The sequence below is a fragment of the Aulonocara sp. 'chitande type north' Nkhata Bay genome, linkage group LG2 (assembly GCF_057382095.1).
Source record: "Aulonocara sp. 'chitande type north' Nkhata Bay isolate Kocher_YH1m ecotype deep benthic linkage group LG2, A_spYH_male_GT1.1, whole genome shotgun sequence".
Classification (NCBI taxonomy): Eukaryota; Metazoa; Chordata; class Actinopteri; order Cichliformes; family Cichlidae; genus Aulonocara; species Aulonocara sp. 'chitande type north' Nkhata Bay.
In genome coordinates this window covers 26034595-26060811 of record NC_141345.1, presented here as the reverse complement: position 1 = coordinate 26060811, position 26217 = coordinate 26034595, and the positions used below count along the sequence as shown (strand labels likewise).

The 26217-nt window shown below is 44.1% G+C and overlaps 1 protein-coding gene across 3 annotated transcripts; it reads right to left on the bottom strand.

Moving 5' to 3' along the window:
• Positions 1-1505: 1505 nt before the first annotated feature.
• On the bottom strand, positions 1506-25353 carry frmpd1b (FERM and PDZ domain containing 1b). Of its 3 annotated transcripts, none has more exons than XM_086313440.1 (17): positions 25134-25353; positions 18687-18827; positions 16708-16818; positions 14526-14698; positions 13164-13266; positions 12141-12186; positions 11749-11853; positions 11437-11532; positions 9778-9903; positions 9566-9685; positions 8851-8984; positions 8102-8228; positions 7733-7825; positions 7439-7621; positions 6914-7115; positions 5709-6668; positions 1506-5521 (listed from the first exon to the last, which is right to left on the bottom strand). In XM_086313440.1, exons 3-17 carry the CDS (start codon positions 16812-16814, stop codon positions 2961-2963), a joined length of 5136 nt encoding a protein of 1711 aa, XP_086169566.1. In that variant the 5' UTR covers positions 16815-16818; positions 18687-18827; positions 25134-25353; the 3' UTR covers positions 1506-2960. The 3 variants fall into 3 exon arrangements, with proteins under 3 accessions (XP_086169566.1, XP_086169577.1, XP_086169570.1); XM_086313451.1 differs by having other exon boundaries at positions 6968-7115; XM_086313444.1 differs by lacking the exon at positions 25134-25353 and adding an exon at positions 20195-21424.
• Positions 25354-26217: the final 864 nt, after the last annotated feature.

Below are 26217 nucleotides of genomic sequence, written 5' to 3'. Positions count from 1 at the left end.
TGATCAGATTAAGGACAATCTGACAGAGGGACTTTAGATCAAGAAGCGCTGAACTGCTGTTGCTTCAAAGCCTCTCAGCTCTCTTTGCACCACATCAAGTGTCCTTCTGACTGCTGTCTTAGATGAAATCTAACTTTTTTTTATGTGCAAATTTATCTAAAAATCCTTTTTAATCATAGTAGCAGAAATATTGCTTGAACTCTGCTAATTGGCTCTCCACATAGTTTGAAGACCAGTACCAAAAAAGCAAAAAGGGGAGGGGGTGGCCTCATGCATAGACAAACACTGCCATCTTGAAACTAGGAAATTAACACTGAAAAAACAATCCTACAATCTTCATTCGTTATTGTACTGTGCAGAAATCTTGAGCCACCCCTCATTTCTTTATACTATGCTTCCAATAAACCAGATTTGTTATATTGCTCTTGAGCAATCGTTTTCGGAAGCAGGGTGGGATCATCTTGATACAGAAGGGAGCAAAAGGCACCTAATAGCCAAATAATAGCTTTGCTATTTCTTCAAGAAGCCTGGAGAACCATTCCTGAACACTACTTAAAGAATTTACTCTACTAAGAGAGTTCACACTATGGTGAAGAATGAAGGTGGTCACACCAAATGTTGACTTTCAAGTTCACTAGAATTGTGCAAACTCAGTTTTTGCATTTTATGCTGTATGTTTCATGTATCTTTACATACATTTCAATAAATTGTTGCACCAATTTACAGTTTTCCTTGCAACATATAAAGAAATAAGGGGTGACCCAAGACTTTTGGAGTTGGAGCGTAAAGATGGTACAGAGGCTATGAGATTCATAAATATTAGTTTATCTGCTGAAGTGAAATATTCACCATGGGGTTGAATATCGGTGTGCAGTGATATCTCTTATGATCTCATAAATAACACTCGATATTTGTGAATGGAGCTTCATGAATTGCTTGTTGGTAAATGAAAGTACACACAGTTCCCAAATATTCAAGACAGCATTATTAAGGTCAGTGTTTCATTTATTCCCAAACAATACATTTCTTGGTACACTAACTTCATGTTTTATGTGGGGATGGAAAAGTGGCTGCTTCTGTAGAAACACAGTGGACTCTCTGACTATGAAATGCTGTTCATACAATGTTCCCGTACAGGAAAGAGTTAGTGACACAGGCACTCTTTACTGATGGAGCCAGCCTAATGAACAACAGGAGACCCTCCTGAGACACAACGTCTTGACGTTAGCATGGTGATGGCTGCACAACTACCTTAACAAAATTTCCCTCAGTCATCAGTCTGGAAGATTAAATACACTACCTTTCCCCTCACCAGCTGTTTCTCAGCACTTAAGCAGTCTTTATTTCAGCTAATCCCCTTATCATATTTGAATAAGCAACCGCTGACTGATTTGGCTTAATTAGCTTCCTGTTGTTTGTAGGTGGCTCGAGTAAATCCTTCAAATCGGATGGCGTCATGTGATATGGAGGAGCTGATAAGTGAACACTGTACATCAGCAAACCGATTGAGCAACGTAGTCCTTTTACTGAAAGTTCACAGACATCAGTATAGACAGAAGTCTTTATATTGACAAAATGCTAATGCCATGCAACCTTGCAAAATGTTGCATTCCTTAATGCAGAAAGTTTTCCAGAAACAAGACAAAAACCAACATTCCAAACAAAGAAAGCATCCATTATATTCAAGCAAACATAATGCAGCTGCTGTTTGTTTTTAATGTTAGCGCAAAAAACAACAGAGTATGTGGGGGGGTTGAGGGGTTTATGTTTGCATAGCCATAAACTAAAGTAGGGACAGAATAGGACACAGAGATATAAATGTATATCTACAGTTCTGACCCCAGCATTGACCATCAGCCCATCCATCAGTCAGTACTCAGTTAATAAAGTGGTGCACCCAAAGACGAAACATTGGCAGGGAACAGTTGTGGCTCAGTGTTTTAAGACTTTGGATCTTTGCTACATCTGGATAGAGTTTAACAGTCACTCTTGTGCCTCGTCAAAAAAAAAACAAAAAACTATATAAATAAGGTCCCCTGTTTGGGTGGACCTCACCCACACATTCCCAGAAAATATATACTGTATGTAGTGTCCTTTGGATGAAAACTAGAGTAATATTATAATACTGCATACGATTGGGTAATGGGGTTATATCCAGGAAGCATTCACACAAAGTCAGGTATGGACCGGGAAGGGGCAGAAAAACAGTTTACACAAGGGTACATGTCTCAAAAAAAGGTGCAATCTGTAACAGTCAAAAGTGCTCTCCCTGCTGTGTAATGGTATAGTCGTGACTGTAATGTTGAAAAACTAAATCCTTACAAAGGTGCAAAACCTGCACATATAAAACAAATCAGTTTATTACTATATTTCGCAAGTGAGATACAGAATAGTTCCTGTAGTTTGTCAGTAAATGTACCGTAATCATAAACGTAGAAAATGACAATTTACAGATTACACCTTGTGGAGTGGAGCAATATTTAAAGCAGCAAAAAGATAACGTAATACTGTCTCAAAGGGGAGGGGAAAAAAAAAAGTTCCAGTGACATCCATAGTTCTTTTTTTCCTCACCAGAGACCTGCCAGTCACAGATCATGGTGCAAATATTGTAAAAATAAATACATAAATACATACATGGGTAATTCATCATTACATACATACACATATTGTATCATAAAATAAGAGAATTATGAGATAATTATAAAATTCATATGTACAAATGCATAGTCCGTATGCGTCCAAGGAGAGGTTTAGCAACGAAGTGACATCGCTTCGTTTTAGGGGTGTGTTTGGTGTTTGTGTTTCAATGTGGGTGTGTGTGTGATGTGTGTGCTGTGGTGTGGTGTGCATGGCACTTACTGTACAAGAACACAAGCGTTACACACCAGATAGCTCTGTGCTGCTTCTTCTTGTCTTCACCTCTAGAGTCAGTGCGTTATTAGTGGGTAAAAGTTCACAGATCAAAAGTTTAGAGGTACATGTCCGGGTGTGTCCGAGGGCTCTACCGTGGGTGTCCGGAAGAGCTGAGTGAGTGCGAATACAGACGAGATGAGCACAGTGCATCGTTTGGCTAGCAGCCTTACCCCGTCGCCCTCTCCCTGACCCTGTACGGTCCCATTGACGCCCCCGCTCCTACCCACTGCCCCAGCGCCAGTTCCAGCTGTCTCAACAGCCCCAACAAACTCCCGATACAGCCCCACTATCTCTTTCAGCTTGTCCATGGCCTCTTGGCCATCATTGTCCTCAACTTTTTGAACCAGATTTGTATTATGGCACATGTCACAACCAGTGCAAGGGTTTGTTTGCAGACAGGCTGCCGACAGCTGTACCAGGGCACTAAAACTATTGGATAAAGAACGCAGGGCTTCATCGGGCGCCCAGCCTACCCGCGTGGCTCGTTGACATCCAGATGCTAACCGTCGAGCCTCAGCCTGAAGAAGACTCCTCTCGGCCTCTGTCATGGTAGCAGGTGTCATCCTATTACACTTTAGGCTTGCTTCTGGGGCAGGGCTGTCTTCGGTTCCATTATGATTTAGATCAGGCCCTACTTTTAACTTTGTGCTATCTTGCTTTGCATCTTGGCATGATGTTTGCTCTGTTTGCTCAGGTGCACCTCGTTCTAAGACCAGAAGAAGCTGATCTATATCGTGACGCAGAGAGGCAAAGCCGCCTTTCAGCCCACCATAATTCTTGTTAGTTAGGGAACGAAGCGAGCCGCCGAATGAGGTTGTGGGTGAAACTGGACACGAAACAAGAGGACTGAGTTCAGAAGAGGTCGTAGAGAAAGTAGACAGCGGGCGAGGGTTGTCCCTCAGCAGTGAAAGAATATTGGGTTTGAGAGAGGGTGTTGTTGTAGGAGATGGGGCAGGTGCCGGCTGGACAGGTTTGGGGCGTATGCGACGGGAGAACTCATAAACTGTGAGCTCATCATCAAAGCTAACGCCATCCTCTGTGTCTCCGCTGAAACAGTTGGCGTAAACAGTGCGGCAGCCACAAGCCTCCCGGTGTTGCTGTGGAGGAGTGCTGTCTGCCAGTGAGGAGGTCGGTGAGTCACCTCCAATCTCCATGCTGGACACACCTCCCAACCCGACTGCTGAGTGAGACCGCGATTGAGGCTGCTCTGATGAAACGCTGCTGCTACGTGCAATATTTTCTCTAAAACTTAGATTAGGGTGGGAGCCGTTTGTTCCACTGGCCTTTTTCATGTGTGCCGACAATTCTTGGGCCTCTTTGATTGTTGCTATGACAACTTCAGCTCCATCATCTAAAATGGTCCCTTTGATTCCTGATTTTGAGGGCACACTCTCTTTGTCCTTGACAGGAGTTTTGTTTAGGTCTGATAAGCCACTGGCTACAGACAAACCAGAGCCAAATCCAGATGTGTCGCCATTGATGGAACTAGTGGACGGATAGTCCAGAGTTCCTAATATCTCCTGGGAACGGGTCATGTACCAAGGAAGGGCCTGAATCTTCCCTCTCAGGGCTGAGGCAGGTAGCCTGCCTCCTAGACTGGAGGAGCTGGTTCTCAGGTCAGATCCTGAACCAGATCTTCCAGATTCTCTGCTTTCTAGGCCCCCTTTAGAATTGGTTGAGGTCAGCGAGGTGGTAACTGTAAGAGGTGCATCTGTATTTTTGGGTGAAAGGCTCTCGTGGCTCAGAGAGACCCTTCTAGGTCCTGACTGGATGCTCCCATTACGACTGCTCCAAGGGTGAATTCCATTTGGAGTACTGACGCCATCCTTACAGATCCCTTTGCTTGGATCAGTAGGAGAGACGGGAGAGCTGGCAGGTAGCGATAAGGGGTGAAGATTGCTTGGTGAAGTGGGTTTGGGAGGCACTGGAGGGGGTATTGTTAGCTTAGTTCCTGAATTAGAGCGAGTGATTGGGGTTAGGCTTGCTGGCCTCTTTGTTAGCAGGTCAGTTCCACTGGTTTTCCCCTCAGCTTCAGGAATTTGCGATTCATCAGGAATGTATTTTTCTTTTTTGGAAACAGCACGCGCTCCATTTTCTAGATCTTTACTTTGTTTTGTGCTGCTTTCCTGTCTTTTTGTCTTTTCTTCATCTTGTGATAGTGATTGCTTGCTATATCGCACTGCTGTGATCAAGGATGACGACATAGGCAATCCACCTGATGTGACCGACTTGAACTCCATGGTGTCCGGCTCCATTTCAAGGAGTTCCGACGACAAACGTCCAGAGGCATCTCCATTGCATTGGGCATATGATCTCCCATGCTGGGGAGACTTGGGAGGAATGATCTGAGGTTTGGGAGGCAGCTGTGGTTTCGGTGCCAATGGTGGTTTGACCTTAACATCAGGTTTCTGTGATGGCTTTGAAGGACTGCCTTGCTGGTTGTTGAGTTGATTCGAAGGGGCTTTAAGTGTATCCGCTTCTTTCTTGGCTTTATAGGATTGGCTTTTATTGGCAAGTGGAGATGCCGGCTCTTTCCGCGAGACAGCTGGAAGACTGTTCCAGGTTCCACTCAAACGATTAGCATTGCGTCGGTCAGCCAGCTCTGCATCTGTGAGAGAATGAGAAAAATGAAATGAAAACAACAGAAAGACAGGTATTAATGGACCGACACACATCTTCTCACAATTGTCCCGTCTCCTTTCAACATATCGTAGTCACAGTGCTGTCACATGTCACCAGTACACAGATAAATATACCATCAAGGGACTAAGTTATCAAGCATGCTGTAAACAAACCTGAGAGATCAGGAACTGGAGGAGTAAATCTCTCTTGTGCATCGAAAAACTCATCCTCAGAGTCTGAGACATTGTCTTTGACCAAAAGATTCGGCTTGGGGTTGGGTGAAGGTGTCAGAAACATGCTGTCTTCATCCTTTGATAGGCGGTTCTCAGCCTTTCCTGCTTTGCTCCCAGGAATTGAACTTGTTCTTACTGGGACTTTGGGAGGGGTTTTTTTCTTTCTTTTAATAGGTGATCTTTGAAAGGGTATGCTGTCAATCATTCTCAAATCTCTTGAACTAGGAATCTTAGAAATACGTCTAAGTGTCTCAGCGCCCCGATCTTCCTCCTCTTCATCGTCATCATCGTCATCACTGGTAGCCCCAGGCGGGCTTGGTAGGAAGTCAGACTTGGAGAGGTCAGCAAAGCAGAGGCAAGAGTTGTCATTCCCACGGTAATTGAGGTTAGTGGGTCTACGTGGCCCTTGATGGCGTTTTGGCTCCAGGAGGTAGGGGTGGTGAACATCAAAACTCGGAACATCCTCGCCTACGTGCGGCCCGTGAAGGCGAGATTTGGATTTGCTGGCAGCACTGCTCTCCTCAAGTGCAGTGCTCAAGGAACTGCTGGACAAGCTGGAGAAGCTGCTGGTGACTCGCAGGTCAGTGTGGTACCAGGAAGAGTCCAGGTTCATTTCTTCATCCATAACACTGAATTTATGCAGACCACTTCCTGTTGCTCCTCCTTCATCTGGACTCTCATTTCCTTTACCTTCTGTTGTCACTATTATCCTCACTTCCTGTTTGCCTTTGTGCTCCTCTCTCTCTTTTCTTTCTTCCTCTCTCCTCTTCTCTTCCTCCTCTCTTCTCCTCTCTTCCCAGTCCTGACTTGCTGGGTCTGGGCGTTTGTAATTCTGAGAATCCATCGGGTCATCCTCGTCTGTTGAGTCGTCTGAGTCACTGCAGCAGCGAGACACATAACCTAATAAAACCCAGAAAGTGCACAAACACCAGACAAGCATTGCGAAAGCTGTGTTAGTGCATTCATAAAGGAGAATAATATTTAATTTTTGATAGTAAAAAAAAAAAAAGACATCTTATCTTTTTTTTTTTTATCCGTATCCGTACTGGATGGTGACATAAATAAACATGTGAGGTGAAAAAAAGGCTATCAAAAAGGCCAAAGCCAGAAAGTCATACGTTTTAAGTGAAACAGTTTTTGCTCACTTGATAGGGATTCATAGCACACGCCCTCTATTACGGCGAACCTCCCACACACACCTTCTTCAGCAGGAATCCGGTGCACCCTCACTTTTGGGCGCCCCAGACGGAAGACGTTGACATTGGGATCCACCAGGAGTTTGCAGTAGCCTCCCAGCAGACACCCTAAGTCTTTGGCTGCCAGAGAGTCCATCAGTAAGGCAAATGGCTGAGAGGGGGAGGGTATTGCAGAAAAAAGGTAAAGTAGTAGTGTTTAAAGCCAAAGGGTAAGAGGGGGAAAGCGATGGAGTGGGAGAAAGAAGGAGAGACAGTCACCTTTGCATTCATGAATTAACATTATATATAGCTAGCCTTAGGCTGTATACTGTTATATATCGCATGTATAGTAGAGAAAGAATGCTTGACCTATATTTAGTGTCATGTTCATGAATATAGTGTGGTGAATGAACATCTGTGCCACGTCTATATGTTTACGAATAATACAGCCTTGCAACTCGATGAACATGTATATCCCACCTAAGGCCCCCTCACCTTCATGTCATGCAGCGAGATGCGCAGCAAGCTGACTTTGTCCGACTCCGTGAGCAGCTCCACTCGGCTGATGCTGCTGAACTCGACCAGCGTAGAGATCACGTTGAGCTTGTGGTTGATGACCTGACTCATCCCATACTTGGCTCCCACCAGCAGCGTGACCAGCACTTCCCTGTCCTGAAGCTGGAAGGAGAAGGAAGAAAGGAAATAAGTGTTGCAGTCATTTTAATTGGTTGCAATTTCCATCGTTTAGCAAATGGATCCACCAATTTACATGAGGCCTTTAGCCCTTACCATCATTGTGGCTGTGTACGACCGTCCCCCATAAGAAATGAGCTCTCCCAGCTGAGTGAGGTAGGCCAAACGAGCCTGATTGGCAGATATTACCTATAACACCACAGAGAAGATATACAGTATGAGCAAGACAGACAAAAAAGGCGGTGGGTGGCATTACCCAAGCCTGATACTGACTATTCACCTTTTTAATTAGCCTCCTACTCAACATCTATTTTTCCTCCAAGCTGCTGTTCTTCCATATACCGCTTTAAACCTTAGGAAGATTAGCAGTCCTCATACATCTCAGCTAAAACGTAGCCTGAAGTCACTGCTGTCACTATGTGTCTCTTTACACCTCTCACATTTTCCTTCCACTTATCCATTTACCTTCTGGCGTGGCTCTAGCAGGGACTGGATCTTTTTGAGGTGGTAGCTAATGGCTTTCCTCAGGTCCTTCTCTCTCATGTTGCCCAGCAGCGTAGGAGAGATGAAGCTGTCCAAGCCGAACTCCTTCCTGTCAACGCCACATTTGCAGAGGCATGAAAGTACTCAGTGAATAAAATGTTACAAAGAAATGCATGAAAAGTGAAAAGAGGTTGTAATGTAAGGACAAAGATACACTTAATATCGGAAGTTAAATTCAGAAATTTCACTGAGCTTTATTTCTTTAAAAAAACAAACCAAAAAAAAAAAAAAAACTACCAGTAGATATTACTAAACAGTCATAGTTCAGCTTTCAGCCCCATTAATTGCAAGTTGTCTTCACAATTATAACTTGTGGGATAAGTATAGAAATGTACAGATAACTGCTCTGTACTACAATATATACAATGTACAACAATGTATGACAACCAGGCCGCAATCCTTAGAAAAAATGGATGTTTGCTTTGCATTTTGAGACACTTCCACTCTCAAGTAATGGGGCAAATATCCTCCACACACCCACTAAACCTCTCCCATCACATTAATAGATTAGGCATTTAGTGAGCTGCCTCATCCTAGACAAATCACAGTAATTGCAGCAGTGAAAAAATGTCAAGGCCCTATTACTCAAAACCTATAATGAGAAGTACCACAATTACAGTGTCCTACTAGTGTGACCCCTAAACGGAAACTCTCCCACGCGTATGACTCACGTAATACTCTTGACTGAGGTTCTGGTCTGTCCACAACTATCTAGTCTCTCATGCATGTGCAGGGCTGCCAGGCGGAGTGCAGTGTTGCACTTCATCTCCACCGCGAAACGCTCCCGTAGCACATCGCCAACACTCTGCAGGCAGAAAGAATCACAGTTTTAGTATTACATAATACACACGCACCTTACAGTGACCTGATTTTTGTCCCAGCATACTCTGCATGTCAGACATTGCAAAGCACGTAGCTCATCAGCATATCTGTAAGTAAACCAGCGACCTGACACTGACAGGGAAAACACAATCGGCGAAGACAATGAAACAGTAAATTGGCATGACATAAGCGGCACTCTCCACTGCTTTAGTGAGCAACAAAAACACGCACAGGCCACATGTAACAATATCAAGACTTAGCATCATCAGAGCAAGTATGTAACTGCTTTGTACAAAAGAAGGACTAAAGAATGTGAGCAACGTGTTATAGGGATAAGGCCATGAAGCTATAAGGAGGGGCTGCATGTTGACTTCAGAGCTACTTTTGCAATATTTTCGAAGAATTTCAGAGCACACTCAGCATAAAGTGGGTACAAAGTTTTATTTTCTGTACATACGCAGAGAAAGGACCAAAGTCTAATTGCGAAATAATTCAGAGCAAAAGCCTCTGAGATAAACAATGCATGACCGTAATGGTGACAACAAATAAAGGAGCTTCTCTGACCTGTAAAAAGAAGTACTCAAAGGCAGAGGGGTCATCCTGCAGTAGGTCTCCTGGGTCTCTGGGGATGAAACAAACCCTGAACAGACACCTGTAATCGTGGGAGTCTTTCTTTTGCACCACCTGGTGAAGACAAAAGATAGAGGTGGAAAGTTGTAGCATTTAATCTTCATACATATCTACGAGATATCTCCACATGGATTCTTTTCCTTCACCCTCTGAATGAGCTCATCTTCATGCAGTAGCAGCAGTTTGGTGATGCTGTACTGTTGCTCTAGCACCAGGGCGAAGTACTCGATGGCCCGGATGGACAGCTTATCCTTCAGAGTCAGAACAATGTCCTGGAATGACAAAAAAACCAACAGCTCACACCTCTTAGACAAACATGTTTCGTCCCACTCCACTGAGGGCAAAGGGACAAAGCTGATTCCCTGTCTCAGATTTGCTTCAGCTGGGAAAACAAACAGAAATACAAAAGCTGCTGTAAAAATAATACCCTGCTTATAAAGACAGAAGCATGTACCTACTGATGGTGACTTACTGACCTTTTCATAATTTTCTTTTTCAGAAACAGTATCTCCCAATGAACTACAACTGTTATAGCCAACCCACACTGTGACACCTTTGGGGGAAATCATACCTTAGCTTCTGGTGCACTTAATTTCAAAATAGTCCCACCTGGTCCTACCAAGCATCTCACAGCTACATTCACCTGTGTGCTCAGTCTCGTGGTGGTTTTAAGAAACTGTGTGGGCTTTTTATTGGCTCATAAGAGGACCGTCTTGAGTCATTTCTTTATATGTTGCAAGGAAAATGGTAAGTAGGTGCAGCAATTTATTGTTATGTATGCAAACATACATGAAACATACCATATATAGGGCAACAATAGAGTTTATACAGTTCTAATGAGCTTGAAAGTCAGTATTTGGTGTGACCACCCTTATTCTTCACCATAGCCTGAAATCTCTTAGGTAGGCCTTCCTGTAATTTGTTTAAGTAGTCTTCAGTTCTCCAGGCTCCTTGAAAAACATTCAAAGCTGTTCTTTGGATGTTGGCTTCATTTTACTCAGTTTTCTGTCAAAATGATCCCTCACTGCTTCAATATTGTTGAGGTCCACGCTCTGGGGAGGCCATCCTTCTACTGAGACCATTTCTGATGAGGCTACAGTGAAGAGTAGATTAAGACCCTGTTTCCTCAGTTTCTTTAAGGGCACACTGCACACCATGGTGAGATATGCCTTGGTTTTGGCTAATTGTTTTTTTTGTTGGTGCAAAAATACTATTTTATGCCAGTCAAACTGTGTTATCTTCTCATAGATTGAAATTCAAATTTGAAATTGGTCTATTCCAAATTTTCTGTTGTGTGTAAAGACACAAGGACTAGACTGAATATGAGTGAAAAAGTCCAAAGGTAAACTTTGAAAGACCTTTATAAACCCAGAAGAACTATTTCTCAAGACTACGCTAAAAATAGCTGTTGTCAGGCTTCTTATTACTGGGGCACACTGCTGTTATGTAATAAAAATGTCAACCATGAATGATGTAGGCATCTCTTGGGTCACTTAGTTACTATATCTATCAAAAGATAAACAAGTCCATCAGGCCGATGAGCGAGCTACTTTCAGCTGTTCTCCTATTCACGAGGGCTTCCAGAGCAGGTAATTTTGCGTGTTTGATATGGCCATTTCTAACATAACCCTGGATGGATTTGCCCCATTCCTCCTGCCCCAGGATCACACCCCCTTTTGCTGGTTAGGCGAACGTGTAACGTACTATACGATGGAGCCACTCAATGAAGCCACCAAGTAAAAGCTCTAAATGCTCTTTTCGGGTAAAACTTTCTAACTAGGCCGGTAATCCTGTTTATTACATACCTTGACGGTGGTGTTGTTGTCGAACTTGAAAGCCTTGGTCTGTCCGTTCTCTAAATAGACTTTCAGAACATTGGGCAGGAAGAGAAGAGAGTTTCCCTGGTGGAAAGAAGTGAGAGATGTGGTCAGACATAATCGATATCAGATGAGAAAAGATCAAATATTAAATGATTGCAAGAAATGTTAGCCCATAAGCCCTAATGAAGAATATTTCATTATGTGGAAGACTGTGAATTGACTGCTGCTTGTAGCCTTACAGTAAATGCTTGTTTTTTGTTTGGCAGCCTCCTTCTGTATCAGATAAGGTTTTCTCACCTGAGTGTGCCCATTGACCACCACCTCCTCTGCAAAGCGCACTTTAACTGGATTACTCCTCAGACGAGCTCTCTTCTCTGCTGACATAATGGATGACTTGGGATTCTGTAGCACACACACACATCAGCACCATTACTGTACATGAAGGATGAAGCATGGGCTAAGACACACATGAGTAACACTGACGCCAGCAGGCTTTAAAATGCAAACATTCAGAGCTGTACTCAGACGGTCGATACATACATCACAGCACAATGTAAAGTGCTTAATCCAGTCAGAAGAGGCAAGCTAAGAGTCACATGCTTGGGAGCACACAGACAGCTTATGTTTAAATGAGCGATGGCATACAGACTGTGTAGTGAGGAGCTCATTAATGTCTTCTTTGTACTCACTGTCATGTGCCGCAGGATAGTCACATTGATACAATCCTCCAAGTTCCTGAACACAGAGAAGAAGCATTCATTCACACAGACGGAGGAGGGATCATAACCTTTCTGCTCAGCTATTAAGTCAGCATCTTCTGCTCTGACCTCTACCGCTAACTCACTAAGCCTTCTACACCCGCAGTCACACATGAATCAGCGTCAAAATCCCAGAAAACAACTGAAATAATTGTCATTGATTTCTTTAATGACTGTGAAAAACGAGAATAGAATTTATTTTGAATTTTCTCTAATTTACACATAATCGAAAGTACACATACAGGCTGAATTATATACATACAGTCCCTTAAATCTACAGTTTTCTAAGAAGGAGAATTTGAGATTTACACAAGCTGGAAAGATTTCTAAACAATCATCGATCATAAGTACAAATTATTGAGATGTGTCACCACTTTGTTCTGGAAGAAGACCCAAACTGTCCCTCTCAAACAAGAGGAAATTGGTGAGGATGTTCAGGAAAAACCCAAGACCCAAGGCTCAATCTTGAACTGATAACTGCTGAAACACCTTGAACTGAGAGGGTGGCGACCAAGAAAGAGGCAGCTTCCCACATAGACAAGCCAAACACTTCAAAAGTAGTTTTGGAAGGGAAACCAGATCATTTATATTAACTCTACCAAAAAGACTGGTCAAATATCCAGAATCATGCCAGAAGATTGTGGATTGATACCTAAAGCATCTCGTTGAAGTACAAGTTGCAGAAGGGACATTTAACCAAATATTAGTTGGGCTATATATTTGAGCCTGTGTGGATACCACTGATCCTGTGTGATTTAGAAAAATGGAAAATAAATTCGATTTTTTGCACCCAATTCTTGCTTTCAAAAGTCTTTAAAAGCATTAATTCAACCCTGGAAAAAGAAAAGTTCAAATAAAATATTAAAAGCCCCAAATTACCCTGAGATTCATGCCCATGATGAGTGCATGGAAACTTCTGACCACAACTGTAGATAGATAGATGGATCTCCTCACCTTAAGACATTTTCCACCTGCTCTTCACTCAAATCCTCCATCGCTGTATCATTAATCTGCAGCACCTGGTCCCCTGGGAATAGTATCCCATCTGCAGGACTTCCTAAACACACGCATTCCCATCAACACACACACACAGATGCACAAATTCACACAATGAAAAGAGTGAGTGCTTGCATAAAACAAAAAAACCCACAGCTGCGTACGTGGAGACAAAGGGAAACACACACGCACACACACACACACACACACACACGCACACACACACACACACACAGAATGACACACGTGCTTGTTCAATATGGCTGACTCAACAGCGTTCGGCTGAGCTCTCCGGGACGTGAAGGGTTAAGGTTATTCTGGGTGTCTTCCAGCCCGGCTCGGCTCTGCTTTCTGAAGCTATTTATACTCATTTGTCTTCAGGCAAGCGAGCACGACTGAGGCACAGCAGTTTCAGCTTACTCTAACACACAAGCACACAGACACGCTGAGCATCTGTGCACGTAAACACATGCACCCACAAATTTTCACACACCCAGTCTGCCTGGCAAAGCCCCGTCTGTCCCTGATTTGTGACCCACTGAAGGCAAGCCGTACAGCATGGCAAGCTTTTGCACATAAACACACACACCCAAAAGCCAAAGTCCCCTCCTGTTAAGCTTTCATAATAGCGATTCCTCCTCTTCCTCTTTCTACCCTACTTCATCATCCTTCACTTTCCTTCAGCATCTACCAACATGGCCTCTCTGACTATTCCCAATCCCTAAGTGTCACCAACTGTTCATCCCCTCTCTACTTTCTGTACACTTTCACGCTCATTACTTTGCTTTCTTTAGCCATGTTTGCACTTTGGTTGTGTATTTCCCTCTGGGTCTTCCTGCTGGCATCTTCTCTCTCAATTAAATCTTGTCTTCTGTTATCACTTCACTCTCCCTATCTCATTCGTCTCTCCTTTTCCTTGGCAGCAGCTACAGCGCTAGTGGCAGGGTGGGACCCTCCTCACTGCATTTATCAGCTTATTTTACAGGATAGACATAAAGTAATGGATCAGCATCTCTCCCTCTCTCCCCCCTGCACTCTGTCTCTCTTTATCAGTCTCTCTATCCCCCATCAAAGTTGCATAAATGAAAAGTGATTGAATTTAGAAAGGATGAGCAGGTGGCTCTGTTGTTTTCGTGGCTTCTCTGGCACCGTGCCCCGGGGCCTGAATGCCAGGAATGTGTGTGTGCGTGTTATGTGTGTGTGAGAGAGATAGAGAGAGAGTGGTAAAGTGTAAATATGCTTGCTGCATGCAGCGAAAATTGCATAAAGCAGGTGGCAATTTGGTAACGCTAACTCACAGCCACTGCACGGCCGATGTACCTGTGGCGATGTCCCTGACCAGCAGGGGTGCGTTTGTGGTGAGGGTGAAGCCATGTCCAGTGCTGCTGTCCAGGACCGGGTCCCTGGTAATCTGCAATGTCAGCTTGGCCTGGAAGTTCTGATTGGACAGACTGTTGGAGCGCTGCGACCTCCCATCGCCTAGCAACCGCTCTCTGAGGAAGTCAGACAGGGTGATGGGTTATCCAACTGGAGGCGACGACAGCCATGAAGAGATACTATGTATTCAAGTAGTGTATTCAAAGAGGAGAAAGTTTACTTTTTGCTCTTCCAGATCACGTTTCTTATTTGTTCCACAGTGACTGCTGATTAAAACGTAGCACAGAAATCCTGTAAAGCGAACCTTCTCTGCGGTGTCACACAGTATTTCCGGCTCCACAGTTCAGACAGCTTGTATATATTTTAGGCCATATGCAGCCTCTCATTTCACTCACTGTCTGAAGACAACTTATTTTAGCTTCTCTACAGTTAAGTCAACTTTCTTCTGATTGGCTGTTCCTCACAAAAGTGGGATTGCTACACCCACACCGAGAGCTGCAGTAGAAAGAAACTTTCTAAAATCGAGTGTTTTGATCATTCAGGTCAGGAATACTCTCTATTTAACCTCTTTATTTAGAAACTTGTCTAAATGAACATTAACCATCATAAGAGGATATATATAACCAAAGATAATGGAAAAGCATGCTAAGTTCACTTTACTGGTGTAAAATAACAGCATTTATTCAAGTCACAATAACTACTGTGGTGTACATTTACCTTGAACCTTTAACCTTGAACATTTTCAAGGCAATGGAAGGTCAAAATGAACCAAAGTGAATCTCAAAATGATATAGAATTCAAGGTGACATGTTGTTGTCTGTTCACTATTATTAAATACACTTAATTTATAACTAATTAGAGAAAAGTATCATATAATCACCTTTCAGAAGCTGTATCTGTTATTAACACTGATTAAATGACACCAACAGATTAACATACATCCTTGGCTTGAATGCACCCTGGAAATAGGTTTACTTTTGAATGAAAAAATGTCTGACGTTTTCACAAAGGCACATCAGACATTGACACTTTTATTGAATCGGTTTAGGTTTTGGTGTGATCTGTGCGTTTTACAACCTCAACATGATTAACAAAAACAGGCCGGGAGAATATTGTGAAAGATCATTTGCACCAACTTGATAGATCTTCGCTGTGTTTTGGTAACTAAGACCCCGTCACAGGGCAAAGGTCTCTCTGGCAGGCCTTCAACACCCTCTTTATGCAAAGCTTCAACACAAGTCATATGAGAAGGCTGGGGAGGACTAAAGCAAATAAATATATGAGATCATTTGTTCTGTCAGCTGTTGGATTGCTAAACAAGCTGCAGGCCAGGGTAGTACACAGTTTTTAACTGCGGACTTTCAGTGCATTTGCAGCTCTCTTCATGATTGCATTTAATGTATGCTTGTCGTTTATTTATGATGTGCGATGACAGTGATGACAACTATTTGTGAACCGAAATTCCCCTCGGGGACGATTACGAATATGCTTCTCGCCAGGAATTCCCAGGAGGAAGTTTACTGGGATTTCTCAGCAACGCGTTCATTGCTGAGAATGAGTCTTAGCGGACAGCCAAATATGAAGGATTCTTGAAAACATATTTGTGGTTTGCTGTGGGACAAGTTTGTGTATGAGAGAGGGACAGTCAGGCAGTTCGGGTTTGAATATGTACTTAGCTATGTGGCTCAGTGTGTGGGTGTAGGGAGGAGGTTTGGTTTGTGTTTGTGTCTTAGTGCGTCCATAACAGGTTGAGAAAGGCAGCTTCTTCTTCAGTTTTTGCCTCTTTTTGTTTTCCACGTGCTGTTTACCCTTTTTTTTTTAGCTATTGCTAACTCACAATGAGTCAGTAAATTTCCTCAGCATGCTGAACAAATACACACCTGCACTTCCCACATTTTTCATTTTTGTGTCACTCAAGAATCTGGCACCAGGCTTAGACGTGCTTAAAGTTCCTCTTCCACTCTTTACACATTGTTTAGTTGTTTTTAGCATATAAGCATATATTTTTTTAAAACTCTGTCATACTCAGTTTCTTCCCATCAAAATCCACCCTCTAAACACCTTTGCACTGATTTCACCACAAAAACATCTTCCCCCTCAGCTCAGACTCCTTTTAATTCCGTACCTGCTAAGAGACTCTCGAGTGCGTCGTATTATTGTCCCCACCACCTGCTGCACCCGACTGGCCCTCCGAGCCGGAGACCTGCTCCTGCATCGCTCCTGCTCCTCCATTTATCTGAAGCGACAAAGAGAGAAAAGTGCATGAACACGCAGAGGAACAGGGAAACGTGGGAGGAAGATGAAAGGATTTGGTTGGAATAAATGAAACTGAGCTCAGAGCTCAGTTCTGTCTTTTTTGGACTGTGCAATCAGTGCGAGAATTGTGCTCCAGCTACATTTGCATCTAGGCCCTTTTTTATATGCACCGCATGCAGCCTGCCTCGAACACTATGAATAATCAGATGTGTGAGCAGAAAGCAAAAAAAAAAAAAGGCTGTGAGAGAAAGGGGTGGAGTTTAGTCAGCATGAGCAGCAAAACATGGCGAAATGACCTGATTCTCAAAAACAACAACTGCATCATCACACAATAAAAGGACTCACAAGTATGCCCCAGTATGAACGTTCACAACACCACCACTCTGCAGCTGTACATTTTCTGCTGAGCTTGCCCCTTAAACAAGGCAGTGGTGAGGACATAAAGAGCGATGGAGGGCTCATTTTAACCCTGGGGAGTTCGACTGAACGCAAACCAAATCTCAAGACTTACTACGCCCCTCAAAAGGGTTTTGTTTCTTTCAGCCAATCAATACTCTGCAGCTGGAAGAGGCTTGTAGAGCGCCTGATAATTACTTGACAGCCTTTATTTACGGCATGAAGGGGAATTAAGTTATGCTGAGTTTTGTTTTCAGCAGATACTCCCTCGTGATATACTTCATCTGCTGTTTGTGGCCATGCTGGGCGGTTTCACCCACTGAAAGAGGGAAAACAAAGGGGAAAATTTGGCAGGGACGGGAAAAGCAGTGACCTAGATCTGATCTGTTTGGCTAACGATGATGAATGCCCTCCTGAAACTTAATGATCCATACCTTGGCCTGGGGGAAACCAATCCAAGTGCTCGGTCTGACCGGCCTTCGGAAATATGGATCAAACTGCTGCATGCCAACAGTTCTGTGAAGAGCTTAAAAGAGGCAGGGCTCTGGCCGTCTGCCACACTTGTTCCTAGCATTTTAAAAACATGCCTGTGTCCAATAAATGAGGAAGGATGAGTCATTAAAGTAGGAATTACCTCACAGTACTTCTGAGTTATGTAAAAACAATGCATGTTGTGCTGTAAACGGTAGATATTAAGCACTACTACTGTGTGTAAAAGTACATCTATGGGATAGAATTTGTCTTTTTCTTCACATTCACCCACCTCTGCTTCAGTGTCTCTGCTGAATGGAGGCCAGCGCTGACTAGCCCTCCTTAATGGTAGTAAAACATGCAGTGTAGGTTTGTCCTTTAAGAGGATTAGAGGTACTCGCTCTGCACAAGCCCGCACTGGTCAGGGTGTCACTTTAGCACCTCCTGCTTATCCGGATAGAGCCAGATAAACATGGATGAAGAAGACTGAGTGAGAGTAGGTAGTAGACAAATGCACACGAGGAACCAAGTGCACTTAGTATTACATCTGCTCCCCCTTTGATCACTGGAAGAAACATTCACTATGTGTTAAACGTGCAGGTGTATGGATGGGCAAATACGTGCACGTTCAAGTGCTGGGTGAGATGATTCTTCCTCTCTTCTGTCTGTCATTTTCTCCCTCTTTCTCTCACCTTCATTGCCCTTGCAGAGTCAGGTAGTCATCTCCAGTGACAGTCTCTGTGGGCAGCACTTTTTATATACATACTGTACACAACCTAAGCACTGGAGCAACGAGTTTACTATCTTGGCCATCATCAACTGCAGCTCACATTTGCAGCTTTACTAGTAAAGCTAGTCTAGCAGATCCAAGAGGAAATACACTGTGACTGCACTTCCCTCATAGTTCTCGAAAAAAGGAGAGAAAGCAAACAGCCCGGTGTTTCACATTTTCACTGAAGACTCAGAGAGTGCGTGACTCACCGTGATGTAGCTTGTCTCTTCAAGACTCCGGAACAAACATACCCCCTCGCCCTCTGAGACATCAGCTCTGGGTAGGTTGAAAAGAGGTGGAGAGGGGTTGTTGCGATCATCAGGGCCGATGCCAATCTGGAGCTACACCACCTGTGCAGAGCAGAACACTATCAGGAAAACCTGTCAAAACACATCCACGTGACAAGTTTATAATTAGAATGAAGCAGGAAACAACCGGTTTCTGGGACTGATTAACCTCTATTAGCTCAATTTTTAACCTGTTCATTAAAAGAAAGTGAATTCTAATCAAGTAGTCAGTATACTTTCCTGTTAACACATAAGTGTGTCAGGCAAAGCAGATGTGAGCATGAAACAAGTATCTGGTTGTGGTTTTCCAAAAAGGCTCCTCCTCTAGTCCCAGAGGCTCTCTCGCTCTCATCCACTGCTCCTCCACAGCCTCAAAAGCTCATGGCGATGGAGAGAGGAGGCACTCCATCTCCGTCTGGTTGTCTAAATTAAAATTTCATACAGCCCAGTTCAGTTAACAGTTCAGTTAACTGGGTGTGCTCTAAAAGCAGAGAGGACAGCCTGTGAATCCCGATGAGCTGGAGAGAGAACCACTGCCAGGCAAACAGCGATCTTGGCCGATATTAAAAGGGGACAAGTCTTTCATGTGAACATCAGGGCAGATACGTTGGAAACCTAAGCCAGACTCTGGTTTTCAGTGGAAATGAAGGGCTTTGATGTGTAAAAGGAGAAATTTGAATTAGGAGAAAACACTGGATAAACATTCTTGCTCTCATCTAAGGAAACCACTTTATTCTGCACTTGAATGTTGATCTATGATGTAAACGCTCATTCTTTGTTGCTTTCTTCTACAAGAGGGAGCAGAAATCAAGGAGCTGATAGTCCCATCATGTAGCTCCTCCATCGGGCCCTGTGTCCCACACACAGAGCTCTTTCACGAGGCCCATGTGTCCCTCAGACAAGGCAGAGGAGGACCTGGACCCACACAGACTGCAGGGCACATGAATAATGTATGGGGCTAATGCAGCTAGCTCAGCCTCCAACCGCCTCCTTCTGCCACTTTGCCAACACAGGCCAGGAGAAGAAGAGTGAGCACAGAAGGAGAGAGGGCGAATGGGGGTTGGAAGCAGGGGGAGAAAGGAGCGCGGGGGGGGGGTGTGGCTCTAAGGGGGCTGAGAAAAGGGGCAGGGATACAGAAAGAGAATTGGTCAGGGCAAAGAAAAGAAAGAAAGGACAGGATATTGAAGAGGGAAAAGAAAAGGGGGAGAGTTTTAAAAAGGGTGAAGAGGGCAGCGCCAAAAGAAATGAAAGGAGAAAGCTGCTGGAGAGGACGGGGAAATAAAGAAGAAAAAGTGGAAGGTGACAGAGTCCGTTCATCAGGAGGAGCGGGCGAAAGGGTGGTCAAGTGAAGGCGAGGTTTTTTACCACCGTTTGAGAGCAAACAGTGAGACAGAAGGAGCTGTTAACAAACAGATAGACAACACTCAGACCTGTAGCGTTGGTAGAACCCTCCTCTCTGACTGTGAGAGATCGCTTCAGTTTTCTCAATATGTGCCAGCATCTTCATTTTATCCAAACCCAGCACAGTGGAAGACGGTGACGGGTCTGCTCCTTAATCTCTCTCTGAATCAATAGTGAATCTTAAATGCCATCCTGCACTGTCACGTCCTGAAATCCCCGAGCTCACCATGCAAACAACTCATCAGTAAGCCTCAGAGCCTGCCTGGCCTTTCACTCAGTCTCCCTCCTCTTTTTCCCTTCACCTTCTCACCCCTACACCAGCCTTCACTTTACATGGCGAACGTAGAAGAATGCTGTTAGGTAATAAAGTCTGTCTTCCCTCTTTTTTTCTCTCTCTTTTGTCTGTGTCTGATTTCTCTAAGACAATCCCTCCCCCGTCTGCTCATTTTCCTCACACAATGTCTCTCTGTCGCTGACAAAACAGCCAGTTATTTAATCCCAGTTTGAGGACGCATGCAGTTCATAGAATTGGGCTTCTGGACTCTATCCTCAGGGGGGCTGAGAGGTGGTACTGAACGGGCAGTTCCTGTGCAGTCAGCTGAAGAGAAAATGGTTTTAAGCCCAATTAGCACTGCTGGGCTAAACCACGTCGGTACAGAAAAACCTGAACGTGGCACAGAGAAGTCGCATCAGGGCATGAATCCACTGACTCGACAACAGATTTTATTTAGAAAGGACCGGTTGGGTGTTTTGGACATCTTGTTCCCAATCTGTCCCGTGCACACATACGCACCCCAACCCCCTTCTCAAGCCGAGCACGACACGCCGAATACAACTGCACCGCATGAGGTGCAGGACAGCGGCAGCAGGGGTTGGTTCAGCAACTCCACATTTCATTTTGGCTCACAGTTGTTGCCAATAAAGTTGGACACAGACTTCAGGGAACATTCAGTCCAACAGCAGCACGCTTGGCAGAAAATACTGCGTGTTTCAATACTCGGAGGACTGGAGGAGGTGGTGGTGTTTGGGGGGGGGGGGGGGGGGGGATTTAATGTGAGACAGCTGAAATGATTCAGATTTCATAAATGCAAAGTTGTAAACGTGAAGAACAACAAGCAGAGCAGACAACACAACCCCCCAGAGTCAGTCAGAGTGCAGGATTTGTTCTTTGTCTTTTACTTAGTGCAACAAGATACTTTACTCCAGGGGTGCCCAATCCCGGTCCTCGAGAGCTACCGTCCTGCAGCTTTTAGATGCATCCTTGTTCCCACACACCCGAATCAAATGAATGGCTTGTTATCAGGCCTTTGCCAAACACGATGGCATGCTGAAGAGGTAATCAAACCATTTGATTCAGCTGTGTTGGATTAGGGATGCATCTAAAAGCTGCAGGATAGTAGCTCTCGAGGACTGGGATTGGGCAGCCCTGCTTTACTCATACTGAAGGACTTTAAAAATAAAGTAAATAAATGCTTGACTGCTTATATATAAGGTGGGGAAACGCTCACAATGTGTTCTTAGAAAGTCAAAAAAAGTTGATTATTTCATTAAATTTGCTAATGAATGTCTAAATAAAAAGACGCTTTTGAGTGCTCACTGTAGCTCTATGCGTGTAAGTAAGGAACTGTAAGTCGCTTCGTGTAAGAAGCTCAATATGTGGATGTTGTATAACCACAGAACTTAAAATGGACCGTGTCTAAAATAATGTTCAACTTTGGTTAAAGTAATTAAAAAGCGACTCCATGATGAATCATCAGATGCTTTTCATTAACTCTTTTCTCCATAAAGACGACATTTGACGACCTTCCCCGCACCCTTAATGACAGCTTTTGACACCTCAGTATATATCAATAAAGCTGTGGTTTGACTGCCATTAGGACAGTTTCCGGCCTTTTCCAAGGTTAGCTGCAGAGGTAGAGACCACCCTCACTAATTTCTGATACACACCCAGTAATTTTCTTCTATAAGCAGGCCTGAAATATGACAGAAGCTGCTCAGTTCAGAAAAGCATTTCAAGTGTTGCTCTTAATAGACTTTCAGGGGGTAAAGAGTTAAAGCGTGTGTATTTATATGGTATTACACATACATACATAGATTGGAAGAGGTTTTTAGAGGTGCTTTGATATCCAGTAAAAGGATACAAAGTAGCAGGAGGCAGAGATCAAACCACCAAACCTGTGAGATGTCCCTACATAGTCTTGTATTTTTAGCCAGATTGGCTGTGGCTCCGTGGGCACCATGATGTGTATGTCTACAAATATTACCACAGAATTTGGGGGAGACTCTTGAGGCGCATGGATGATGAATCCAGCTGACTCTGGAGAATCTCTGACTTTTTGTTTAGGGCTACCATGAGGCTGATGCTTTCTTGTGCCCATTAAATATTTAGATTCAACATCCACTAAGCATGCCAGCATAAAATGCTGTACAAAATTTCCAGGTGATGGTCTGCCATAAAATTAAGTAGAAACATCACCAAAGCTAGCTGTAGGGGTTTTTGTTGACTTTCTATTGGTGGAGGTTGTGTGTTTTCCTTATATGATGCGGCATGTGGCAGTGGTCCATGCTATGCAATTGCAAAAAATAAGAAGGAATAAAATCACTGATAAGGTCGATTTTAAAAGGAACAGCTTGTTTGCTTGTTTAACTTCACGGCATGTTGTGTTTTGCTGGTTGTTTGTTACTGCAACCTGTCTTCCAGACATAATCCCATCTTCTGTTTCTCATTCCGTCTGTCAGCTCATTCCATTAGCATTATGGAGACCGAGCTCACCGTGCACCGCTTGTTTCATTCCCCCTTTCATCAGCGACCTGGCAAGGCTTGAGCTCCCCTGTGCACTATTAAATAATGGGTACGTTGTGTTGTGTCACAGATCTATATCAATGGTTCTCATGGTTCTAAAGAGAAGGAAACATGCAGACAGACATAAAAAGAGAGGAGATGTCTGATGTCTGAGGAAAGCTTTTGGATATACCAGGGTGATAGATGTAGCAAGTCTGGAATTTCTGCAACACTTTTTTTCTTTTGCTGTCTGAGTCAATTTCCTTCAAGTCGGTGATCCTTAAGAGGAACACAATACAAGTCTTATCTTTAAGTAAAAGCAATAAGAGTTCAGTCTGTTTGCTACAAGCTATAATAATGCCCGGGTTCTGTAATAACGCAGATACAGCAGGCTTTCAATATTTCATATCACAGCTAAGAACAGAAAACCTGATTATTAGGAGCCGATGATTTGCTTGGGCTTTTAAGGAAAATTCTTTTCATTCTCAAAGTCTTTTGCTATATGTTCACAGAAATGGGGGGTTGGCCTACATTAAGATACCACTGCCAGTCAGTGGTGGCATCACCAGAGAGCTGTCACATGAATGAGGTCACGTCTCCTGTTTCCTCTGGCGACAGCTCTAGGAAGAAACAGGTGTAAAATACTCAATAATAAACCCATGATGCATGGATATAGTCCTTCATATATCCACCAGAAACAGCCTCTACAATCACATTAGGCAACCCGTGACTACTAATTAGCGGAAATCTTCCTCTTTATAATAACATGAACTGAAGATGAATTCTTGAGCAGGTCGTACTGGTCAGCGTATTGGGAGCAGGAGCAGCCAAACACCAGCTCAGCAGCAGCACAGTCTGCCCCGGAGACATGGAGCTGAGACTAAAGATGAAGAGAGAGGGAGAGGATGGTAGACTGGCTCTGGTTAAGTGGGGCAGAGGAGCAGTCAGCAGAGAAGATCGAGGATAATGCAGCCAGGCATCAAGTCTTTCCTGATGTGCAAGTTCTGCCCGTCGCTTTTCTTCTCTGGCGGAGTGACCTCAGAGCAGCAATTCCCATCACATGCTTCAGCATACATCCCTGAGTCATAGCACAAAGCCTGCAGCGCTGGCAGGAGCGCAGGCGGCGTGCTCACATGTATACACGCTGAGTGAAAGCAGCTTTATGTTTAGGATCCGCCAAAACGCCATACGGACCGCAAACAGAAGCATGAAAAGAAGATATCAATGAGAAGATAGCAATGAGTGGAAGCTGCATTACTACACACGTCTGGGTCGCAACAAAGCGGTCACATTAAATCACGCCATGCGTTAAACGGAGGGCCCCAGAACAAGCGAAACGCATTGTTCCGGTCTAGTTATGTTGCGCTTGTCATGCCCGACACGGCACGGGAGCGTGAGAGAGAGATAGAGCAGGGAGAGCGGTGCATGGCCAAAGGACACGAGCGAAGAAAAAATCGGAAGAGACGATTGTCTCAGGCTGGCTGCACATCGCCTACGCCCATTCATAGTGTGCGTGTTTTACTACCCAGACTCCTGGCATCCCCCCTACCTACCCACCCCCTCCTCCTCTGATCAGCCAGGATTTCGTCCGTGCATTTCCCATCTGTAGCTAGTGACGGTGATTTCACTGCGCACACGACAGCGTGGATTTCCAATACCGATGCATAACACATGCGTTTGAGAATATGGTGAATTATAGACCGAGCACTATTTTGTTGAGATTTTGCTATAACTGTATATTATATTGTGTTGATATAATATTAATATACTGGGGGTTGTGAGATTTAACCTCAGCGCCTCTCTCACAAACCCATCATGAATGCCCCTAAAAGCATCGATATCTGCCATCTCACAGGCCAGACACTAACTTTGATCAGCCATGCCCCTCAATCCAGGGGGCTAAACAAAGAGAGAAGAAGAAGAAACGTCACTCTTTTGTTGTTTCCCTTACAGCGTAATCTTAATCGGATTTAAATCTCCGCCACCTCCGTCAAATATAGGGTCCCGGGTGTAGCCCGCGGGTGATGGGAAAGTGACCACGAGTTAAATTATTCATATTCAGATGATAATCGGTGCAAATGGCAGGGCTGTCTGAACGCAAGGTGCCGGTCGGCGCCTGCGTAACCAGCCGGGCGCTCCTGTCCTTCATCAGACAGCAAACGCCGCGAAATAAGTAAAGGACTCACCTCGTGGTTGATCGGGAGACCGGGAGTCTAAGGAGGGGGGGATTGGTGGTTAGGCTTCCCCCCTCTTTTCTACTAAAAGACGAGAGATTTTATACGAGACGAAATCCGTTTCTCGAAAATATCCTCCCGCGCCAGATGATGATGGTGATGTGGTGTGCGGGGGGTTTGGCTAAAAGCTGGATGCTGTCATCGTACTGGGACTGCTCCCTGCCTAATCCTCGGCCCTGAGCTCAGAAATAACCCACCCCCTCTCTCTGCTCGTCTCTCTCTCTCTCTCTCTCTCTCTCTCTCTCTCGCTTTCTCTCTCTCTCTCTCTCTCTCTCTCGCTTTCTCTCCTTCTCCACCCCCTCGCTGCCTCCATCGCTGTCTGTCCGGGAGGACCCCCCCCCCCCCTACCCGATCATCCCACCCCTTCTCCACAAGGTCAGTTAGTTACAGCAAATGAGTTATTATAGTCATTGTAGTCAGTAAGGATTCATTTGGGCGTTTCTGATAAGTTCTTCGGTTAGTATGTTAAGTGAAGAAGTTATAGAGCAAATCAAAACCATAAAATTTGATTTACTGTCAAATAAATCAACATATAATAATAATAATAATAATAGTGTGTGTGTGTGTGTGTGTGTGTGTGTGTGTGTGTGTGTGTGTGTGTGTGTGTGTGTGTGTGTTGAAATAATCTTAATTTTAAAAGCAGCCCACACGCACAGATAGACTGCTGTGCTATACAGGAAATTTGCCAGGGGCCCCAGACGGCCGGGTTCCCAAAGGGTTCCCGATTTATTGTAGGCTATTTCAGCTGGCCTCAGGTAATTTAGTTAATTACAACTTTGCCTGGCATCATACACATAGTCACTCAGTTAAATAACAACGGTCCCAAAGCGGAGCCTGTGCTGCTGCCACTCTCAAAAAGATCTATGCACTTCCTAAATTAAATGTTTTTAAAGCTAATCACCGAAAAACAGGGTCAAATTGACCCTTGTGGACCACACCCGAGAGACCAACATTATTATTATTATTATTATTATTATTATTATTATTATTATTATTAGTTTATTTTCTTAACATGATATTATGTTTTAGCAGAAAG

Excerpts from the sequence above, each read along its gene's own strand:
- frmpd1b (XM_086313440.1), bottom strand. The coding sequence starts at position 16,814 with ATGGAGGAGCAGGAGCGATGCAGGAGCAGGTCTCCGGCTCGGAGGGCC. Across the intron at positions 11,854-12,140 it reads CTATCCTGCGGCACATGACA|AATCCCAAGTCATCCATTAT; the intron begins GTGAGTACAAAG and ends TGTGTGCTACAG. Across the intron at positions 8,985-9,565 it reads TTGAGTACTTCTTTTTACAG|AGTGTTGGCGATGTGCTACG; the intron begins GTCAGAGAAGCT and ends TTCTGCCTGCAG.